General features: G+C 35.3%; 2 protein-coding genes across 2 annotated transcripts; both read right to left on the bottom strand.

The window, feature by feature from the left end:
• Window positions 1-1,022: 1,022 nt before the first annotated feature.
• On the bottom strand, window positions 1,023-19,082 carry chata (choline O-acetyltransferase a). The gene is made up of 15 exons (XM_056471361.1): window positions 18,941-19,082; window positions 18,515-18,625; window positions 16,803-16,994; window positions 16,583-16,701; window positions 15,364-15,417; window positions 15,093-15,273; window positions 14,349-14,526; window positions 13,981-14,150; window positions 11,994-12,094; window positions 11,303-11,431; window positions 8,828-8,950; window positions 7,802-7,940; window positions 7,642-7,704; window positions 7,375-7,512; window positions 1,023-5,218 (listed from the first exon to the last, which is right to left on the bottom strand). Exons 2-15 carry the CDS (start codon window positions 18,560-18,562, stop codon window positions 4,940-4,942), a joined length of 1,914 nt encoding a protein of 637 aa, XP_056327336.1. The 5' UTR covers window positions 18,563-18,625; window positions 18,941-19,082; the 3' UTR covers window positions 1,023-4,939.
• Window positions 19,083-19,808: 726 nt separating this feature from the next.
• On the bottom strand, window positions 19,809-22,421 carry slc18a3a (solute carrier family 18 member 3a). Its single transcript, XM_056471558.1, has one exon. The coding sequence runs from the start codon at window positions 21,895-21,897 to the stop codon at window positions 20,356-20,358; it is 1,542 nt and encodes a 513-aa protein (XP_056327533.1). The 5' UTR covers window positions 21,898-22,421; the 3' UTR covers window positions 19,809-20,355.
• Between the last annotated feature and the right edge of the window lie 2,075 nt (window positions 22,422-24,496).

Below are 24,496 nucleotides of genomic sequence, written 5' to 3'. Positions count from 1 at the left end.
TAATTTTCTTATAATCTTAATATTCAGAGTACCCCCCCCCCCCCCCCCCCCCCATTATATATATTCAAAAATGTTTTCAGGTTTAGCACAATAAAACACAATAACACAGAAAAAGCTGTACAGTAGCTGACTGTGAATAATCATACTTGATATATGCCAAATATTAATGCACTTAGCACAAGTCATTGTAGTTGGAGTAAATTATTGTAATGTTAAATGTAGAGTAAGAATAAAGAATATATTCTGTGTTTGGATAATAAAAATAAATAAAAGAATAAATACTGTATTTTATAGACGGTTGTATAAAAAACTCAGTCCACACAAAGTCATTTTAAATTAGTACTTTTATGGCATCAATAGAATACATTTATATTGATAAATAGATTTATTTTTTAAACTATAACTTAGAAAAATAAAGATCTTAGTTACAGGACGTCACAGTTTAAGCACTCCACCACCAGTTGAACAAAATACATTCTGTTACATCTTCACTTTCACATGGATTTGCTCTTTCATCTCTTTTGTATGTACTGTATTCATTCTCAACATGAGGTCATGATGTACAACTGACATATGATATTACTAACACTTAAGCTAAGGCTGTTTTTTTAATATATGTATGTAATCTAGTGCATGTAGGTGGTTTGTTAGTCTGTTTCATCTAAGCTATTTTAGTTATAGCATCTGGTCTATTAATAAAGTGCTTAAATACATTTATCAAATAGCTATCACTGAACAATTTAGAATAACAATCACAATACTGTAGTAATAATCACATACTGTAGGATATACAAATTATACACACAAACAAAACTGTTCAGCTGCATAATTTCACATTATAGAAAATAAGCTCACTCATTCTTCATATATATATATATATATATATATATATATATATATATATATATATATATATATATATATATATATATATATATATATATATATATATATATATATATATATATATATGCACACACACACATAGAGAGACAGTTGAAGTCACAATAATTAGCCCCCCCCCCCTGAATTATTAGATCCTCTGTTTATTTTTTTTACTCAATTTCTGTTTTTCAGAGAGATTTTTTTTAAACACATTTCTAAACATAGTTTTCATAACTCATTTCTAATAACTGATTTATTTTATCTTTGCCATGATGACAGTAAATAATATTTTACTAGATATTTTTCCAGACACTTCTATACAGCTTAAAGTGACATTTAAAGGCTTAATTAGGTTAATTAGGTTTACTAGGCAGGATAGAATAATTAGGAAAGTTATTGTATAACAATGGTTTGTTCTGTAGACTATCGAAAATATTTATAGCTTAAAGGGGCTAATAATTTTGTCCTTAAAATTAGGATTAAAAAATTTAAAACTGCTTTTATTCTAGTCCAAATGAAACAAATAAGACTTTCTCCAGAAGAAAAAATATTATCAAACATACTGTGAAAATTTCCTTGCTCTGTTGAACATAATTTGGGAAATATTTAAAAAAGAAAAAAACAAAACAAAGGAGGGCTAATAATTCTGACTTCAACTATAAATATATTCTGTATTCAAATATAAATACATTAGACATCAAGTATTGATTGTTCTTCTGTGCAACACATCTCTATGTTATTTTCAGACTTAAGCACACTGTCACAAATACAAGAAAAGCTAGTCAGTTTGTCACTGTACATTAATTAAACTGTTCACCTTAGCCTCAAAGGTTTCTGCTATTGCACTGAAAGTCAGCAATCCCTGTTGCAATTATTGCATTAGAAATTAAGACAAGCCCACAGACTGGAACCACATAACACTGTTCATGCAACATGCTGATTCGCATTAGGTCATGTTCTTTAAACATTTATACAGACTGTGTATTTCAAAATATGGCCCATTGAAAAATTAGTTTATAGAACAAGCAAAACACTGCACATTTTAAAGCTATAATACCATACAGTATAAATTATTAAATCTGAGCCAGACACAAAATCTTTGCGTCTTTTCATATTTCTGTTCATATATCTTTTTTTTTAAACAGACACATATTTGATTTAAAAAAACAAAAAATAACAAAGTTAAATAGCAGCTTCTGGTCCAGTTCCACAGGTTCATCATTCATATCTATACAGACATCCATAACTGGTTGTTATATGGTAACTCTGACATAACTAATAAAAACTTTTAGATTGTAAAGAGCTATAGCTATATATAGTGCCATATTTTTCTATGCATACTTAACAAGTACACCTGCAGTATCTCAAAGGCAGCAGTAATGTCTTTTTTCCCCTCTAAGCTCAAGCAGCTACTTTAATTTTCCAGTCTGCTTTCTGGTGACAAGCACAAAGTCATCCTTTAGTTATGTTTCGAACAAGTCAAACATTCTTCAAAATAGTCTTTTGTTTTCCAGAGAAGAAAGTAAGTCATACTGTAGCAAAGGCCACGCACACAATTCAGCTTCAGTTGTCAGTTCAACTTCTGGTCTTGTTTTTTTTTTTTTTTACACACACCACAGTATTTTTCAGGAGTGACAACTGTGTTGAACAGCCAAATTTCTTTTAAAAACTGCAGGTAGTGACATTCACATTTAGAAACAACATAAGCCATGTGTACAGAACCAAAGAAAACAACTAGTTAATGAGATACTTAAAAACATATTATGTAGATGTCGTCTCTTATGTGCACTGCAGAAATCATAAGGAAAAGTATTGGCTGATTTGGGTTGCCAGATCTTGCTATATAAAAGCAAATAAGTAAACAGAAAAAAATATTGGTATGGAACCACCACATGAGGGTGAGTAAATAATAAGTAAGTTTTCATTTTTTGTAGATGAACTACCCTTAATAAGTTAATAAGGCTTATAATAGGAAGACATGGCAACACTTCAACACTGTGCTTTATGAAGCAGCCTTCTGAATCTTGTACAAAAAAAATCTGTAATATTATTACTTTGGTCAGAAGTTGAAAATAACAAAACCACAAGATAACAGAATATTGCTATGGTTAACATGTCAATTATCAACGATCACATTTTTAATAGCGAGTCATGTTCTAGATGATAATGTAGAGAATTTATTCTCATATTGTAATGCAGTTGTGACTCCTGAAGCTTTACAGTGTGCATGTGGCCATACAATTGTGAAGAAATGTATGCAATTGACATTTTTTATTTTAGTAAAGTACTATATTTGTTTGAGACAGACTGGAGTTATAGGATTTTGGAGACAGATCTCAGCTCATTGTAGGCTGTGTCCGAAAGCTTATATGCAGCTACTGTAGTAATCACTTATGTGCATTTATGGTACTCCATAAAACTGACTAGATTGATCTACAACAAAATTTAGAGAGCTTTGTCGAGGAATATTCATTTCTTGTTATAAATGACATTAAAATGTGATGAATTTACAGTCTTTGAATCAGCATCTTTGTTTTTTTAGCTCAGTGGTCATGGAATCAAAAGCACAGTATTGTTGAATTTTACAGTTGCTGGATTAGTGAGATGAAGTTGTCTCGGTAGAGAAGAAACATTCTTTCATCTTTACGTTCTTTCACAGTCAATGTGGTTATTGTCTCTTAAAAGAAAGAACCAGTTTAGGCTAACTACCTGCTGTAAACTATGTAAGATTCGTAACAAAATTGATTTATACTTGCTTGTTTTCTTGTGAACAGCATTGTCTTTGACCCTCAAACACTGCAGAGGCTTAGAAATTGCGACCAATCACAACCAGGGGTGGATTTAATCATTAAGCAAGGTAAACAGCCGCTTAGGGCCACAGAAAATCTGAAAGGGCACAAATAAATACCTAGAAATATAAATTATTCTTATAAATTTAATATAACATTGTTTTATATCATATTTTGTACATTGAGGGTCTAAATATGTAAATTTGAACGTAATTATTACATCTGCGCAAATGTGTCCACCACCTTCAATCATGGACCAGTCCAGCAGTCAAATCAGTAAAGATTTAGTTTTAAAAACGAAATAGTTCATTTATTATTTTTAGTTGAGAATTCGTCTTCTAAAACTTTTGAAACGATTTGTTTTTTAAGATGCTTTACATGTTATTATTATTGCGCATTAAGATAAAATGTAGAAAAGGAGATCGAATGATACAAGAAAAAAAACAGCAAAATAATAATCTAAAAAATACAAAAGGTGCATTTTAGAACTTTTGGGCTCCATGGCTGGAATTACTTAGAGCCACAAAATCATTAAATCCGCCCCTGATCACAAAACACCGGGTCATCTGACCAATCAGAGCAAAGTATGTTCTTGAAAAGGAGGGGTTTAGATACTGATGTGACAATTCAGATCTGACAATAATCATCTCTCTCTTTCTCTCTCTCTCTCTCTCTCTCTCTCTCTCTCTCTCTCTCTCTCTCTCTCACCCTCAATTTAATTTTTATTTTTTAAAGGTGTTTAGTGAAATTTGACGGCTTTATTTTTGCTCAACTTTCATAGAATTGAAAGGACGGAATTGTGGGATATCATAGGCACCAAAAGAACATCTATATTGCTTTAAAAATTTATGGAGTCTATTTCAATAGAGACGATGTCATACAATCATTGGTTTTGGTCGTGTCCTGTTGCTACCTACCCCCCATATGCTCCATAAGCTTTTGGACACAGCACTGTTCACATTTAGAAGGCTATATGAATCACCTTTTAAATCCCCATATATTCTTATTATCTAAAAATAATCTTAAATAACTCCAGTTTTTAGATCAGCTCTCTACCACTGTAAAGTGACTACACATTCATAGAATCTCTATGCAACAACTGTTCCTCATTATATTTGGCAATTTTTTAATGACTCAGTGGAAATGCCTACTTTAACTATGTCGCGTAAGCATTAACTAAATCAGCCTTGCTATATATTTGAGGTTATAATAAGCTCTTTCTACAATTGCACTATTTCCTGCATCCTCTAAACAGTTGCTTCTTGTTATGACTTGCTTCCATTCTTCATTACCTTAGGGTTTCCCTCTATCTTTTCTGTGGAGTCAGTTGGTTTAGCTTCAGTGTTGCATTTTCTGCACAGATCTTGCATTTCCTTCAGGCACCCCTCAAGAGTCTTCACAAACAAATCTGAGTTGCTCTCTGGACTTTCACGGAAGCTGGACACGCAGAAGAGGATGTGGTCCATCTGAGGATTGTAACAGGCTCCGTAGCCATTTGGGACAACTGGGCCATAGCAGCAGAACATCTCCTCAGTGGTAGGAACCTAGCAAGTTTTTTTTGAAGAGTAAAAATTGGTGATGTAGTCTTAAACATTTCTAAAATAACTAAAGTGCCCCTGTTATGCTTTTTTATGTAATGTAGCTGTAAAAAAGACTGCAGATTCTCAAAGATCAAAGTGCAGGGTAAATGGAGTTATTTCCAGTCCAGTCTTACTTCAAGCACAAACCTCTATCAGATTTTTTTTTATTTTGACACTGTAGTTGTAGCTGAGAACTGGAAAAGGTTGCTTCAGGTTGTCACCATGTCTTAAAGATACTGTTTTTTACTTGTGACTATCATTTCAGGCTGCGATTTCACCAAGGAGTCCTGACTATCTAAATTAAAACTTACAACTGACATTATGTTGCAAGGCTCATTCTTTCAGTATATCACTGTTAGACGCACAGGTGCCAATTTCCTTTCCTGGACAAGAGTCCTTGGCAGATACAAAACAATACAAAAGTTAAGTTACAAAAATTGTGCCAAGAAATGTGAAAAACATTTGCTTATAAGAAAATATAATATAGCTTTAAATTCCAATTGGCTGGAAACACATGCATTGGTATTCATTCATTCATTCATTCATTCATTCATTTTCCTTTGGCTTCGTCCCATACTTATCAGTGGTTGCCACAGAGGAATGAACCACCAACTATTCCAGCATATGTTTTTTACGCAGCAGATGACTTTCCAGCTGCAACCCAGTACTGGGAAGCACGCATCATGTTCACACACTATGGCCAATTTAGTTAATCTAATTCACCTATAGCGCATGTCTTTGGACTGGAGGGGAAACCAGAGCACCCGGAGAAAACCCACGCCAACACGGGGAGAACATGCAAACTCCACACAGAAATGGCAACTGACCCAGCTGGGACTTGAACCAGTAACCTTACTGCTGTGAGGCGACAGTGCTAACCACTGAGTCACCATGCCTTCTGCACTGGTATTCTTAAGGCCCATTCAGAACACAGGGCATGTCTTTGTTTATAAATATCCAAAACAGCACTTAAGACTGCTATTTTTTTTAAGCACCTCTACTGTGTTGCCATCAAATAAAATAGTTGTCATACCAACTTGGTACTGTAAACAGAAGCATCCTAGGTTTCCACGGCCTCTGAGTTCTTCTGATTGGTCCACTGCTTTGCAACTGGCATTGATTCTTTTGACTTGATATGACACTTTAAAAACATGGTGCTCATGTGCAAGTCGCTGCAAATACTGTAATCCAAACAGTAATCAAATTATAGAAGAACAATGGAAAAGAAGTAATGAAATGGAAAAAAACACTTTCTGTGTTAATGCTCCCTTACTCAACAGTTGATTAAAATCCCACAGATTGCTTTCAATCTTTTGGCACAATTTTTGTTTCCTAAGAACTTCATATCAATATTTCGATAGCCTCTATAAGTGATGCTTTACGTACTAATGTCGAGAGGAGCATGTGATATGATTGATCGTGGCTGGCCTCTCATCAGTAATCAGCAAAAGTCCAATTAGATTGATTCAAGCTTACAATAAATAGACCAATTTTACCCTACTACCCTATCTTCATTTTGGAAGAATCCCCGCTTCCACCCCATCTCCTCCTTTTTCTCCCTTTACCAGAGGGAGCTCTCGAGACCTACCTGATCTTGGACCCCCTTATATGCTTCATTAATTTGTTTTTATTCAGCTCTTTGTGAGTAAATGAACTATTTTAACATTATTATAACTTATTTACTGTGCTGGTTCAATTTGTTAGGCTTACAAAAAAAATCTGCGGTTCCTTCAGTAATAGTGCCTATCTGCCATTTTTCTGTTGGTCAATTTAGCACATTTTGGATCATGGTTTACACGTGCTACGGAAGCCTCCAGAGCTGTACCTTTCATTTTCACATCTGCTTGAAACTGTAGACTAATCACAATACACTGAGATATCTGATCAATCAGAGCATAGTAGCTCTCAGAAAAGGCCATGGTTTAAAGAAACTGAATCCTTGAACAAACCATTTCAGATGCGATGGAAAAAAGAGTTGATACTGCAATGTGTACTCTGAGAAAATCAAAGTATGTTTTGACTTTGAACTTGAACAGCGTAATAGGGGCACTTTAAAATGAGAAATGCATGCACACTATAAATACCAAATCCATTTATGTTCTATGATTCAATTAGCCAACCTGGCTTGTAGAGAGAGTGAAGTGGATGCTGGTGGCGTAGGTCGTATCTGAAAACAGCTCTGGCTTTTCCAGTTTCAGCTCCTTGGCAATCTCTCGCAGCCCCAGCAAGTGATTGTCTATTGCCATTCCCGTGATTGCCTGTTTGCAAAGAGTGGAAAAGCAATGTTTTATTGGAGAACAGGCGATATGACAATCCCAGCCTCCTTCTTGACTGTAAATGACAGATTGTGTAATTGTAGTTCAAATTCAGCTGTCTATTTCACTTACTAGAATTGTGTAATTGGTTTGGGCTTTTATGGCACTCTTCAGCAACTCCATTTTCTCAGCATCCTGGATATATCAAGTAAGACAGGGATTATTGTTCTTTTATAAGCTGTTCTGACATTGACTGGGCAGTTTGAATGGTGTTACACACTAAAACACATACAGTGATTTTGGAGCCACTGGCCATAGCTTTGACAAATGCTAAGGCTTCAGGTGTGGAGGAGCGGATATTGTCGACTCGTCCTTCTTGAAAGCGGCGTATTGATGCACTTTCATAGGTGGGCACTAGACATCCATGACATCTGTACTCAAAAAGTAAAAAAAAACAAGGTTAAACTTACAGTAAATCTTCAGTATGCTGCCCCATACGGAAAAAAACCTATATAAAAATATATGTTGTAATATGGGTTTTCTTATACAGGTTTTTAATATATGTGACATATATAAAATTGGCTGTTTTCCTATATTATATGTACATATATGCACCTATATGTTGACCTATATGTTTACCTATATATTAGTAAAATTATTAAAATCCATAGCTGCTAGACAACATAAATAAAATGAATTTATATTTTTATTTACTTAAGAACAATTAAATAGTACAAGAACAAAAATAAGACAAAAAAAATTAAGAAAAAAAAACATTTTGTTATACGTTTCTTTCTTTTCCACTATCTCGATACAAGAAAGAATTGGCCTTGTAAATGTTTCAGGAAAACATGTAAACATCATAGCTTTCCATCTCCTCTCACTTATTTGCCATAGTTAAATTCCATAGCATCCCAATTACATGTGATACCAATTTCAAGTGTTCGCCCATACATACTTTTTTTTTACATTTTTTGTTAGTTCTTAGTTATTGCCTTGATAATAGAAAATATGAGCTAGGCATCATGTATGACAGTTACCAAAGTGAGATATGAGCTAAATAGGAGACATATCTTGTATGTACATATAGGGCTTATATGTGGACATAAGCAATACCGAAGATCTATATGGCCTGTACAGTATATGCACATATATGCACCTCAATTTTGCCTATACAGTATGTAGCATATATACGCATATATGCAGCATATATAATATCATATATGTGCATATATACAGCATATAGGTTTCATATATGTGCATATTTTCTCATATAGGTTCTTTTCATGTGGGGCTCTAATGAATTATAAAGACTGACCTGTAAAATGTAAACTGGAGCGCAACTTGGACATAAGCATCAGGGCTCATTTTCTGTCTCTTGATGAACTCCTTGCCATAACCAGTGAATTTGTGGACATTCATGTCCAGGTTCTTCACAAGTCTGTGGGATATAACAGTTGATATATTTTAAAATATGTATATATTTTTTAAAAATGCAGCAATGTGGCTTTTATTTATTATATCAGCATCTATAGTAAACTTGTTTTTTTTTTTTCAAGTTTTAAATGGTGATATTTTATATAATGGTGATTATGTGAAATAATTTACTTAAACAAATATATACTTTAAAATTTAAAACTTTACTTTAAAAAATACTTTAAAAATTTCCATAAAGGCAAAGCAGAGTTTCAACATCACTTTCAGTAGCTGCGTCCCAAATGGCACACCATACACTATGCACTTATGCTCTATGTACTTATGCACTTGCACACTAAACAGCGTAGTGTATGTAGCGTCTTCCCAAATGGAACACGTTTTTTATACTAAATTCAAACCATTTCCCAGATGACGTTTGATGGTTTCCATGTTAGTGAAATAAATGACCAAAGTACCAAATAATACCTGCCTGCCATGAAAATAACCGCATTCACCATCAGAAGGCGCTATACTCGCTCTCGTAGGAGAATTTTGCTTTCATAATCCAAAATAAATTAAGCAGCGGTCGTTAAGTGTGCCAAATATTCCACACTTAATTTTACTGGTTAAATGAGTGCATCAGCCAGGTAATTAAAGTGCACTTATTATTATTTTTAGAGTTTTCAGTGTAAACGCACTACTTGCACTATTTATAATACAAAATGGCGAAGAAAAGTGCATAAGTATGCGATTTGGGACACACCTAGTGTCACCATCAGAAATTATTTTAATGAGGATTTGGTGCTCAAGAAACATTTCTTTGTTATTTTTTTATGTCAATTCAAAAGTAAAGCATCTATTTGAAATAGAAATATTTCAGCAGGCTTTGTCTGGTTGCCTATATTCATGGGCGTTTTCCATTTATTTACAGTGGGGAAAATAAGTATTGGACACCATGTTTTTCCTGGGAATAATATTTTTAAAAGAGCTGTTGACATGTAATTAAACCAGAATTTGGTAAAACCCCAAACAATACAAACATCAAAACAAAACAAAACAAAACAAAACAAAGCAAAGCAAAAAAGAGTTATATGTAATAAAAATTAAATGACACAAAAAGAAAGTACTGAACTACTGAAACATATTTAATACTTTATATAAAAGGCTTTTTTGGTAATGGCAGCTTAAAGACGGCTCTCATACTGTATGGAGAATGAAGTCACATGAATTGCTCAGGTGTGAGTTTTTCACAGACTTCAAAAGAGTGTAAAAATCTTGATGGTTCTGTGGGTCTCGTCTGTCAAATCTGATCTTTAATTTGTTTTTTATATATTGGATTCAAGTTAGGTGATTGGCTGGGCCATTTTACAGCTTTATTTTCTTTCTCTGAAAGCATTTGAAAGTTTCATTGGCTGAGTTTTGGACAATTGTCTTGCTGAAATCATCTTCATCATTCCTGGTAATGTAGATGTTGGAATGAAGCAGCTAATATTAATTTACAATGACGAAGGGCAGAGGGTTGCTGATTAACTACTGAGAGATTTCAGTTTCTGTCTGGGCCTTCACTGCTTTTCTATAGCTCCGTTTCTTCATGTGTTCAATACTTTTTATCTGCGTCATTTCATTTTATTATGCAGAATTTAATTTGTAAACTAATTAGGTTTGTTTTCTTTGCATAAGTGGATTTCCAAACATCCAGGAAAATTTTCAACAGAACCTTTAGATGGTGACATGTTCAATACTTATTTTCCCTGCTGTATGTTTTCAGATTATTATGGGAGTTTTATTTCTGCTCCTACTACTTTTATTGTTGAAAAGTATCACAGTGACATTTTGGGGAATGTTACATGTTCAAAACACTTAACAAGGAACTTTTGATATTCAAATTTAACTACAGGTTTTTCTGTTAGTGTTGGGTTTAGGGCGATAGGGCCATATAGTAAGCGGTTTACTGTATAAAACACATTATGTCTATGGAGAGTCCTCATACACCACCAATACCACTCTGTGTGTGTGTGTGTGCGTGCGTGTGCGTGTGTGTGTGCGTGCAAGCGTGCGTGTGTGTGGAAAGAGAGAGATTTACATATTGTATATACAAATGTTCCTTTTTTTTTATCCCTACCATAACAGAAAAACTAATTGGCAGCCCATTAGTTTGTTTATGTAGTGAAGTTCACATGACCAACCCAGACAATACATTGCATCAAATTATTAAGTCACTTAGTTAAACTACAGAGTTCAAATTTCAGCATTAAAAGTGGTCAAAGCAGACTTTAACAGAGAACAGAAAATACCCATGGATCATACAGACAGCTGTTAATACAGATATAGTTTTCAGTGTACAGAACTCTGCTACCTGTCTCTTGTGTTGACTCACTTCTGTAATCTGTCTGCTGAGGCTGTGAGGAAGGTCTGGATATCTGGAGAGCATTTCCAGCGCAGTCGTCTGGGGGCTGGAAGTTCACTCATGCTGGCTGCTCTCACCAGCTTAGATGGGCTTCCTCTCCTGAGAGAGAAATAGCCTTACAGTCCATCACATTACATCTTCACTAGCTTATTCTCAGCCTGGCACTATATGTGTAAGCAGAGATTTGATAATTTTTTTTGATAATTGCTGAAGCTTTTATCATGGTATAGATCTTATAACGATATTGACATAAGCTGCAGAAGAGGTACTATAATATGTACGATATCTAATAGAACTGTACAGTTTTGTTAGCAAGCAGAGTACCAACATTCTTCAGAAAAGAGAAAAGAAACTGTAAATAAAACAATCTGAATATTCTTAAAGTAATTAATATCCAGGAAGTTAAATAATATATAATTATTCCCTTGATAACAATGTCATGCATCATAACGTATTATTGAATGTCAGCACATATCTAATCTCAAGCCTTCTCATTAGAGTTGTCACTTCTGCCTCTTTGGGAAAACATAAATCAACGAAAAAGAAAAAACAACAAGATATTACAAAATCTTTCAGAAGTTTGGGTTATTTTACAGACCAACCATGAATTCTAGGTTACTTTGAAATTGTTTTCCATAAATAAAATAACAATTTGGCTTACATGTATCTCAGTAGATACTCCGAACACTGCACAAGCACTATTCCCTCAAAAGGAGAGTGTTCACACACAACGCCACAGCATCCATCTGCACCTATTACAAACTGAAATCATGGTAACACTTTATTTTACAGTACTGTTACTTATGCACTTATAGTCATTACCTAACCTTGGTAAAAACTAGGTACTGTTCACTATCTTTGAACCTAACCTTAACCAGTGTAGTTACCTTACACAGTATAACCCAGTATTTCCTTAGCTAAGTACATTGGCTGCAATGTCAAAAAAAAAAAAAAAAAAAAAAGAGTAATCACCCTAAAATGTTAAGCTAAATCAAATTAAGGTTCCACTTAATATTAGGATGCCTTAACTACTTTGTAATTATTATCAACAATAGACGGGATGTATGTCTTGTGTTCATATTGTATTGCTAAAGGTAGGTTTGATGCATAGGCTCAAGGGTGAGTTAAGCTATTAAGAATGGGTCAATGGATGGTGTAATTATAAATCACAACCCCATATCAGAAAAAGTTGAGACAGTATGGAAAGCGCAAATATAAACAGAAAGTGATTTCTAAATTTACCTTGACTTGTATTACATTGCAGACAATACAGCAAACATTATTTACTGTGTTCCTCATGATCTTTATAGTTTTTTGTTTTTTTTTCCAAAATAAACACATATTCCTATTTGGGTTCTTGCAACACAATAAAAAAAGTTGGAACAGTAAAGCATTTACCACTTTGTAATGTTGCCATTCCTTTTCTCAACACTTAAAAGACGTTAAGACAAACAAGTCTTGAAGTGGGCAACAGTATGGAGTCTTCATTGTCGCATTTTTGCTTCTCAAAATACACCACACATTCTCTACTGGAGACAGGTCGGGACTGCAGACAGGCCAGACAAGTACCTGTATCCCCTTCCTCTGCAGCCTGGACTTTGTAATGTGTGCAGAATGTGGTTTTGCATTGCTTGTTGAACTATTTTTAAACATTTCAATAATTTTCTAACGTATTTGTTAGCAAACTGGTGATCCTCGCCCCATCTTTACTCCTAAAGGACTAGACCCCTTTTTGATTTTTCTATTGTATCAAATCATAATTACCTGTTGACATCTCCTGATTCAATTCACATATTTATTTAACAAATATATCTGATTACTAGCCCTAAATTGCTCCTGTCCCAACTTTTTTTGGAATGTATTGCAGGTCTGAATGACAGGAAAGGATGTATGTTTACAAATTAAATGAAGTTGAGCAGACGAAACATGAAATATTTTGTGTTCATATTGTCTGCAATGAAATACAAGTCGAAGTAAATTTGAAAATCACTACTTTCTTTTTTTATTTGCATTTTCCAACTTGTCTCCACTTTATCTAATTTAGGGTTGTACAATTAGATGTTTTTTAAATGTAAGTACAATGTAAAAAAAACAACAACAACAAAAAAACATGTATGTGTACACAAAAAGAGAATTATACCAATTTATTCATTTAAATGTAAGTACACAGTAGTCACAACCATTATTATAATGTCACGTGTTGATCATCATTTTAACTTTACTAGATTATTAGTTTATTATTTGATCATGCTGCCTTTAGAGTTATTCATTTGTGTGTATATTATGTATGTATGTTTATTTATTTTTAAAAATATATTATAAACCAAGCCTCCCTTGGGCAGATGTTGAAAATTAGCACATTTAAACAAAAGCATAGGTTTTGTCCAATGTAATTGTAATGTCCATGTCATAAATAAAGTATTTAATTACATTAAACTGGCTTAAAACATCTCATATGACAAATAAAATAACTGATAATTAATATAAAAACATATGTTGCCATAACTTATTGGTCAGATTCTTTTTTTTTTTTACAGTGTGTAACTACATGTTATTGTAAAATTTAAAAATCATTACCATAATTTAACTTTACGATTGAACTAATCACGTGATCAATGGAATATAAATCCATCTGTAGGTTTTAGTACCTGCATGGGTTTGTCGTACCACCGGTTGCCTCCATTTTTATCCGTTCCTCCTCCATGAAGCATTAGCAAAGCTCTGTTGCTGTCATTCAGTTCAGTGGCAGTTTCCTCATCCAAACACACCAGACACAGACAGCGCTCAATCATATCCAGCGAGTCCCTGTTGGTAGAATCTGCACCCCACCGAGAAGCATTACATTTTGTGTGTGTCAGTTCCATTAACCTGTAAAGAACTTCTGCTTTTATCAAGGGGATTTTGAGTTGTTTTTTCAGACAAACTCATGTTGTTTTGTTTCTTAGTATTTGGATGTCAAATTGCAGGTCTAGGCAGATATATAGGTTGTGTGAGTTGAAGATAAATGATGTCTGACCTTTGATCAGTACTTTGCGAGCCTCGGCCCACTGTGTTCTGCCATCTGATGTGAGCAGGCCGATTGGAGGCAGACGCTCCTCTTCAATGTCTGCCATCTTTCTGATTCGCTCCAGCTGAGTGTAAAGGTCTTTTTCATTCAGCCGGCGAAAGTTCACAATCACGTCCAGAACAAAAAACTGCAAACAGGTACAGCATTTATGAGAGAAAACAACATCAAATCTGTCTCTTTACTGAGCATAACAGACTAGTAAACAATAAAAATGTGATATTTATGTTTCAATACATTAGAATATTTTTATCTATCATGCATTTTTATTCTGTTTTACAGAAGAAGCTAACTAAAACGTCATTATAGTGTAGCTCATTTTATATATCAAAAATATTAGCTAAATTATTTGGTCACTTATTAAAAAATTATTTAAAAGATCACTGCGCAGCCTCAAAATACAAATCAGTTGCCATTTTATTTTATAATTTAATTATACTTTGCTACTTTTCCACAAACCACAAAGTTTTACCCATTTTTCAGCAGCGTTTTATTAAGATTGGAATATTTATGTTAATATATTTATACAGAAATTGTTCTTAGGCATTACAACTTATATTAAATATCCTATAAAATCACTTTTGTAAATGTACAGTAACTTGAAGCAGACAACATAATAGGTTGTGTCATCATTGACTCAGCAATATAAAACCAAGACATTGTACAGGTTTTAGGTTCAAATGAAGTAATATTTACCTGATTCTTACAAGCCACTATTATATGTTCTGGTTCTGGCATGACTGTGCTCTTCTGAGCCACTAAAGTGTCTGTTTTTGTTCCTGGCAGCCGGTAGGAGGTGAAGACCTTGTTGTACTGATCCATACACAGTGGCGTCCCGGCCAGCTGCCCCCGAGCATGTTCTACCGGGAGAGCACGTCTGCAAGAAAACATCTATTTTTACTACAATAAAGCTTAATGTGATATGAGAATAAAAAATACATATAGTGTAAACATAAGTGTAACCTACCCATCAATAAGAGATTTATACTCTAATACACCAGAAATAAGTTTGGCAGCAAATCTGTTAAAAAAAAAATTAAAACATGTTTTCAGTCATTTTAAAATATATTTCTTCACCAAATAGTAATATTGTGACATTTAATATAGTTTTAAAATCACTTTTTTTTTTTTTTTTAAATTAATTGAATATGCATTAATTAAACTTTTCAGCATCATTACTCTAGTCTTCAGTGACACTCAATCCTTCAGACATCAATCTCAATATGCTGATTTGCTTTTCAAGAAACATTTTTTTTAACCATCAGTGTTAAACACAGCTTGGTATGTAATGAATAGTAAGTTAAAAATATATATATTTGGAAATCTTTTCTAAAATTGTAAATATTTTAGATCTATTTAATGCACACTGAATATAATTGTTTACATGAAATAATGCACATTCATTTAATTCCTTTGTTTTAATTAGCACAATCAATCAGGGACTATTAACAAAGTCTCCAAAGGGACTAAATCAAAACTTGACAAATTATTTACATTTAGCTATTAATATAGAATTTTTTTAATAAAGAAAATTCTATTATGGTATGAAATTGTTTTTCTCTGACAATCTTTTTAGAAGCTGTTCATCATGTATTTTAGAATCAGCATCAAGTAAGGGTGTAAACAATATCCATTAACAGTTTTTATTTAGCATAAATCTTTGCTCTGACAACTTATTTAAAACATGTTACATTTATTGAATTTTTATTTATTTATTTATTTATTTATTTTTATTTATTTATTATTTTTATAATTTTTGCCTGGGTTGTTCTTGTAAATTATGATCCAAAAACTGGATAAAGAGTTGCTAGTCTGACCAAGGTTCCATAATTAATCAAGGCACAAACAAAAAATGAATCAAAAAGCACCCATAAATCATAAGCTACAGGCAATTACAAATGAACGGATATATTTTTGCAGTGTGGGAGGACACTTTGTTCATATGTTTCCTAATCTCTAGATTAAACTGCTGATGGAGAAATCTATTTTTAGTTAATGACCTACTCAATTACACAGTTATATGGACAAAATCATGTGATTTACAGACTTTACAGCTTGACTCAGCCCTAGCACATTTACTGTACTGGATCATTAATTAATCTACGTCGATATTTGCCTTTTAATAAATTGCTATCAGTGAAGCTATGAGTAAAAATTGCCCTTGATGTTTCTCCAGACTCTCATACCTGAGGACATCACTTTGACCCCTGAAGTTCTGCTTGGGAAAGACCATGACAGGACTGGAGTTGACAGGTAATGCCAATCTGTTGTTCAAGTACATGTCTTCAAGCCAATAATCATACACCTAACACAATGATCAGAAACAAGAGTTTAAACACTTTTGAACAACTTTAAACAAATTGTTTCTGCACTTTTTAGTCACAGTTGCTACAGTATAGTACTTACCCAATTGGCCTTTTGTTCGCTTCTCTCCAGTAACTTTTTCTGAAGAACTTCTCCGACTCCGCCAGGTGCTCCAAATTTCTCTACAACAGCTTTAGTCTTTCTGAACTGGTCCTCTGGGATGAGGTGACCCATGCATTTCAGGTACATGTCCAGTGTTTGCTTCAAGGGGGGAACGGGAAGCTTCGGGAGTCCCTAAATTCACATTAACATCAGAGATTTATTGTAAATCTTTCATTTACAGTATTATTCCTTAAAGTAATAGTTCACCCAAAAATGAAAATGCACTCACTATTTACTCACACTCAAGTGGTTCTAAACCGCTACAAGTTTGTTTATTTTGTTCAACCTAAAATTATATTATGAAGAAAGCTCAAAACTATTAACACTGGCATGCATTGTAGAAAAAAAAAGAAATGCTATGGAAGTCAATGTTAGAGATTCTCAGCATTTTTCAAAATAGCTTATCTTGTGTTCAACAGATGGATGAAAGAAAGTCAAATTATTCTGGAACAAGTGAAGGGAGGCAAAGCGGTGGCACAGTGAGTAGCACAATCACCTCACAGCAAGAAGGTCGCTGGTTCGAGCCTCGGCTGGGTCAGTTGGCATTTCTGTTTGGAGTTTGCATGTTCTCCCTGTGTTCGCATGGGTTTCCCCCACAAGTCCAAAGACATGTGATGTAGGTGAATTGGGTAGGCTAAATTGGCCGTAGTGTATGAGTGTGGATGGATGTGTATGAATGTTTCCCAGTGATGGGTTGCAGCTGGAAGGGCATTCGCTGCGTAAAACATATGCTGGATAAGTTGGCGGTTCATTCTTCTGTGGCAACCCCAGAGTAATAAAGGGACTAAGCCAAAAAAAAATGAATGAATGAATGAAAGTGAAGAGAGAGTAGATGATGAATTATTTCTTTAACAGGCATTTATGTTGTAGGTCTTGTAGTATTTGATCAAATGCTAATGAGTCTCTTATCTAATTGGCTTTGATAGGATCTTTATAAATTGTTTATGGCCCAATTATTTACTTATGTCTGTATGCATGCTAAATGTTTATGCAGTTATGTATGCATTTTTTAAAATTCTTAAAAAACAAAACAAAAAAAAAAAGACTCCCTTCCACAGGTTTAAAATTAGCAAGTGTGCTTAAACACTTAAACAAATGCAAATTTTTGTCCAATTTTCCCATCTCGATGTCCATGTCATACATAAAAAAATAAACTAAATTAATAAATAGACTTAAAACAGATCACATGACAAAAAAAATAACTGATTTGACAAATAAAGTCACTGATAATTATTATAAAAACATATGTTGTTATGACTTATTGGTCAGATTATTTTTTACAGTGTAACTACATGTTACTGTAAAAAAAAAAAAAGGTCATTACCATAATTTAATTTCTGGACTTTCATTTTTGGGTGAACTGTTTCTTTAACAAGCAAGTCTTAATTAATCATATGCTAATGAGTCGCTTGCCTAATTAGCTTTGATAGGGTTTTCATTTTTTTTAATGCTACAGTTTATCCCGTGTTATGCTTAAAGATTTTATTCCCCCTGTTTTTGATTCTGTACAACAAGAGAATTTCTGTAATAATTTCACAGATAAAACATGATCAACATGTGGACTTCAATGACAGCTTGTAAGTATAAGAAGTAATGTTATAAACATAAAACAACTTTAGTCACATTTTACATGCAAAATGTGTTTTGCTTACACACGGATCCCCCGTGTCTCTTGCTTGGTCCGTTTTCGAAACTGGCATCCTCAAAGTTGAAGAGTTCAGTGAAGAAAGATGCAAACTGACTAACAGTTTTCGTAGTTACCTCTGAAGCAGAAAGAAATGAGGAAGTAAGAATTCACTAGAAATAGCTTTACTACATTTCGTTTTAGAAATGCAATTATTCTTAGAAAATACATCAACAATGCTTTTTTGATTTCTTCATCAACCACATCAGACAAGGAGCAAGCTTAAAAATGAATGTTGAGTTTTTTAAATGAATATAAAGTTTTAATATAATTAAAATGCCTTTTTGCATTTAAATAAAATAGAAAGTCTTTTAAACTCCTTACTCAAATATGAAGCAATAATAAACAGGTTTCACGTTATATTCTTTAAAGTATATAGTTTAAAGGTACTCACCAAAATGTCATACCCACTGTCGAGTCTACAGATGTCTCAAAGGGTTTGTCCAGATTCATAATTCCGACGTGCCGTTAATAACGTCTGTTAACTTGTTTCAGGCGGCATACTTGCGTCCCATTCATTGAGCTCAGGAGCTTCGGATGCTCCTCAGGAAAGATGCTGAAGGATGCTGAAGAAGCGCTACCTTTCCCAGACTCCTCCCTCTAAACTCTATTCGCTCGAATCCGCATCTGCCAGCCCACCTCATACTCACTTTAACTTGAGTCCTTGAGCAAAATTTATGAGCACCCTTCTACATCTCCTAGAAGAAGAAGAAATGTCCGTGAAGGAGCGCGCTCGATAATTTAATTAAAATGGAAAAGCGGAAAGGTTTATTATATACCATACTGATTGATTAACAATTGTTTCTCTTTCTTTTAAATAAATATAGTCGATTTGCAGCTGTTTGGTAAAAATACTTATTTTTGTCAATCGCTTTATATTCGTGATCCTTTCTCTGGAGTTGAATATAGCCTACATTTGCTGCCTATCATAAAGAATAATGACGCAACAAGAATGTTGTGTTTTATTCATGTAAATGCACATGCATGAGGGAGTTATATCAATAATTATTTGCTGTTTTCTTTATTGATATGAACTAATTTCGTTTTTTCGTCATTTTTCTGCGCGTTAATGCTTTTCATTGCATTAAAATGAATGCGATATTTTATCTTGTTTATTTACGTTTAACATTCGTTTCTGTTTTAACTGTCAATAATTAATCATAGTGATTATGTGAGATCATGTAAATCAAATTATTATTTTTTTCATTGTAGATAGGAGAATGTGTATGCTTTGGAAAAAAAAAAGTCACATTGCGCACAAGGCATCTCACAGTTTTCTTTAATTATGTACATTTGATATGCACATATGTACACCATTATATTTCATAATATACAGCAATGCATTCCAGAAATACACCCTAAACATTTAATACTCGAAACAGACACTGAGAAGGCAGGATTCACACCAGTTCCATCATTTTTTTTCTATGAAGGTGTCAGGTGACATTTTGCATATTAGTTGTAACAGCACAAAATCGGCGGAATAACTTGAACGAAGGCCCATTTAATACGTACACACGCATCTTCATATTTAATGTTTGCACCATATTTATATCCCTGAATACAACTTAATACAGCGGAATACTATACAATTAAATAAATCTTTTGCATTTCTTTTGTATTGAAGGAAAAAAAATATTAGTCTCATCATTTCAGTAAATTGAATAAATCATTGTATGATTGTAAGCCGTTCACCAGCAGGTTTTTCCTCGGGAGAATGAGTAACATGTAAATGAGTGAATGAAAAACATTTATATTCAGCAGAGGTTTTCTTTTAAACAGGATTGTATCAGGGACAGACAACTCAGACTATATGTATTCTGGCTCAGACGTCTCTTCTTCAGAGAATGACTTTGATTGTCCAGCAAATGTCCCGTTCTCGTCGATCGGCACGCAGTTACCGGACGAACTGTAGCCGTGCTTCTTTCTTTGGCGTTCTTCCATTCTGATCGTATCGTATAGACCTGTGGCTCCCTCCTCCAGAAGCATGTTTCTCTCGGAATGGGATGGTTTCATTAAGCACACGTTGCGCAGCAGTAGCAAGGCTGGTGCGTAAAGTACGTTCGCCAGACCCATGCCCAGATTGAGCTGCACAAAACCGAGGTCGTGCACTATTTTACCGGCCACGATAGGGCCCAGCGCGTAGGCAACACAGTAGGAGATGTCTGCAATAGCGTATACACTACCATACACAGACACGTGACGGACGTCTACGAGAAAAGCGAGTGTGGGTAATAAAGCTGTGTCTACCAGTGCAATGCCGAAACAAACGCCACACAGGGGGATTATCAGCTGCTCAAAGTTTTTGCAAGCCGGCACAATGCACGAGCTGGCACCAATGATGACCATGCCAAGTGCACCATAAAACCACTGTAAGTGTGGATACTTTGCTCCCAGCTTGACAGTGAGATAAACGCCTAATATGTGAGGGAAGAAGGCTGGCAGCCAGGTGATCCCGATCTGCCATTGGGATGCATTCATGGTCTCCTCCATCCAGTTTGCGATGGTGGGCTCCAGAAAAGCAAGGGGGATGTTACATGTGGTCAAAGCTCCTGCCACGACCGCTATGTACGGGTCGATCATTAGTTTGTAAATTGGGGTGCCGACCGGCATGTTCTCTCTAGTCCTACTGGAAAAGGGCTTGAGGACAGTCAGGCATAGTATACCGTCTGCCAAACACACACAGGCGAGCGCAATGAACGGGACGCGTTTGCCCGCGAACTCATACAGTACCCCTCCAAACGGGGGCGCCGCCAGGCTTCCGAAGGAGATGAAGGCGAGGGCAATGCCCAGCGCGCGACTCCTCTCCGACTCCTCCGCGAACTTGTCCGCGATCATGGCAATTCCTGAAGTGTCTGCGAACGCCGAGCCGAGCCCTTGCAGACTGCGCGCCATGAACAGGGTCGCGTAGTTCTCGGCGAAGGCAAAAATGCACGTTGAGACGAACATGATACTGAGTCCAATTAAAAGTGGGATGTCGTAGCCGACTCGGTCTATGAAAGTTCCAGTCAAAGGATTGACAAGGAGCTGCAAAATGGCTTTTGAGGCGAAAAGCACGCCGATCTGCAGGTCAAAGTTCTCGTTTTGCGTGCTGTTGATTGAGGAATTACCCTTTACATGCGCCTGCTCCGATTCGCTCTCTAAGTGCGCTAAGTAGTCGGGCACAATTGGCACGATGACCATGTAAAGCATATTGTCTAGCAGAAGTGCCACGCACACAATGACTAGAATAATCCTTCTTTGTCGCTCGGGGTCCTGGATCGCATTTCCTAACTGTTTAGTTCTTTCCCCCATCTCCGAGAGTTTAACGGCGGCGGTTTGCGCCAAGCCACCCGATTCCTCCGTAGCCATGATCCACACACTTCGGTCGCTTCAGGAAAAATGCTCTTAACTCTCTTCTACGCTGTGCTTCTCTCCCCGAGAAAGTCTGCGCGCACCGGGTTGCCCAGCACTCACTAAATAGTGAAGCCTCGGCGCGCGGAGCAACTTTTCCTGCTTTACCTTGCAGTCCGTCTTTGCGCGTGCATTTCCTCTCTCGCGACTGCTGTCACGCAGTGTTGTTTCATCGTATTCGGGTCAAAAACTCACAGTCAGGTCAAAAATTCGCCTTCTCGCTTTCCCTCCTTCTTCACGCTGTCATTGTGGCAGGACGCGCGGAGCCCGAATGAGCGTCAATGGATGAATTCACCTGTAGCGCAGTGTCATCATTTCCCCTCAGCCGTCTTCTTATTGATGCCACCCAATGCAGATGCGCTTACATGTTGATTCCATTGGAATCGCTCCTCTCTTTTTTTCCCAAGGATGTGACGCACTGTTTGCTGGCCCCTCAAGTGGTTCCCCCAACCAGCTGGGTCTTTTATGCTCATTTAACACGTCAAGCTCCTACCCAGTAACGCCAAGCCTTGCTTTATAACTTTCAGATATTGAGCGAGCTTCTGTAACTGCTTAGGACCACAAACCTTAAGTCACTGAGCTCGACAGATATGCTGACTGTGAGGAAGATGTCTGCAAGTGTTGCTCTGTAAGACCTCACCGGCTGACTGAGAACTTATTGATCGCCGTTGTTTGTTTTGAAACGCCATACGCGATCATTTGTTTTAAGAAACAGACTTTGGAAAGTTATGCTAAAAAAAAAACCAAATTTTCCAGATAGGTTTGCTGGAGATTTCAGATTCCAGATAGGTTAGCTTAAGATTTCAGTTGGAAAGGCTATGAGGAAGAGAAAAAAAGAAAGAAAAGGGTCTCACATGAAGCGTGCTTAATTTAACTAAATGTATAACTAAGTCACGCAAATTTAAATGGGTTTAGTGTCGTATCACAGGCTTTTAAGGATTAAGATTATATACTTAAAGGGATACTTCACCCCAAAATGACTTTTTTTTTCAACATTTATTCTCTCTTCACTTGTTCCAAACCTAAACACTAAAGAAGATATTTTAAAGAAAGCTGAAAGCCTGTAACCATTGACATTTGTCGTACTTGTTTTTCCTTCTAAAGAAGTCAGTGGTTACAGATTTTCAGCTTTTTTTCATATCTTTTTTAGCGTCCAACAGAGTAAAGAAACCTTTAAAAGTCCAGAACAATTTGAGGGTGAGTACATTTTTGGGTGAAACCTCCCTTTAAATGTGTATAAACGCATTTTTAAAATGAATTTTTTAATGTACAACATTAAATATAATTATAGGATAGCATCTGTTTTAATAAATATTATAAATAGCATTGTATTTATAGAGTAGCAATAGTTTGCTTCACTTAATGCTATATTTATTGTGTTAAAACCATAGTGTGGTAATCAGTGGCGCTTATTGAATTTCAGCACCACCGCGCGCTGGACAGCTCCTCATTCTTTAAAGCAGAGATTGATCGGCCGTAAACTGGAGATTTGTCCTCAAGCTTTCAAGGTAGCAGTGACAGGAATAAGCTTTGTCATTTTTAAAGATTTGTTTTCTTGCTGTTGACTGACAGGGATGTAATGTGTAGTGTGTTAACGTAAGGTGTGATCAGTGATTTTACCAATGATGTATCGCCATCTGCTGTACAGAGCTGGCAGTGAACTCAGTAGATAACTGGATAACTCTGGAGAAGAATAATTGTGTGTTGGTGACATCTAGTGGTTCTTTTGGCACACTAAAGATCAAATATCTGAATCAATGTGTTAATGCTCAATTTCGATGGTTTGTGGTACAATTTGTTTTTAGGCCAAGTTACTGAAAGGTCTGACTGTATAGTTTGAGCAAAATCTGAAAAACAGCAAAGAGCTGTTATGCTTGTAGGAAGAATAAGGGTGATACAGGAATATTGCTAAACCCTTCTGCATGTATGAAGCAAGTATGATATGTTTGTGGTAGCAGGTAGGTTTCCTAAAAATACAAAATTTTACAAAAAGTTGTAGTAAATAATGCATCAAATAAAAATGAGCACACCTCTCACAATAATTATCTTTAACATTAGTTAATAAACATGCAGCTGTTAATTTTTAGTTCATGTTAGCTCAGTTCTAATAAATAATATTTACTCTAAAATACTATCTATATATGAGCAATTTAACACGCGTAGCTGTAGCATGCATTGGCAGACCGAGTACCTTAGTGTCCCACCAGTGACGATATACAGCCATATCGCACTGCTACAAGGGGGATATTACGTTTATACGACAGTTTGACAGCATGATTGTGTATATTAAAAAAATCAAACACGGAGAGTCTAAAAAAAAAAACTTTTGTATGAGTAACTACTCTTTTCTGCTGTAATTCACATCTGCAGCTGGTCAGAACAGCAGAAACCGTTGCTACTTCAGCAACGTCACTTTAGAGCTATAGTATTTGAATAAAGTTCCTCCTCATACAAAAGGTTTTTGAGACTCTCTGTGTTTGAATCTCTTTTTTATATAGACGATTATGCCATCAAACTGTTGAATAAATGCAACAATCGTAGCAGTGTGATCAGGGGC

Source organism: Danio aesculapii, chromosome 13 (assembly GCF_903798145.1).
Source record: "Danio aesculapii chromosome 13, fDanAes4.1, whole genome shotgun sequence".
In the NCBI taxonomy this organism is placed as follows: Eukaryota; Metazoa; Chordata; class Actinopteri; order Cypriniformes; family Danionidae; genus Danio; species Danio aesculapii.
Note: the sequence above shows the minus strand (reverse complement) of the source record. Positions and strands in the feature narration are given on the sequence as shown.

Excerpts from the sequence above, each read along its gene's own strand:
- chata (XM_056471361.1), bottom strand. The coding sequence starts at position 18,562 with ATGCCAGTTTCGAAAACGGACCAAGCAAGAGACACGGGGGATCCGTGT. Across the intron at positions 8,951-11,302 it reads TCAGCAGACAGATTACAGAA|ACTTGTGAAGAACCTGGACA; the intron begins GTGAGTCAACAC and ends TATATCCCACAG. Across the intron at positions 7,941-8,827 it reads CTCCAGTTTACATTTTACAG|ATGTCATGGATGTCTAGTGC; the intron begins GTCAGTCTTTAT and ends TTTTGAGTACAG.
- slc18a3a (XM_056471558.1), bottom strand. The coding sequence starts at position 21,897 with ATGGCTACGGAGGAATCGGGTGGCTTGGCGCAAACCGCCGCCGTTAAA.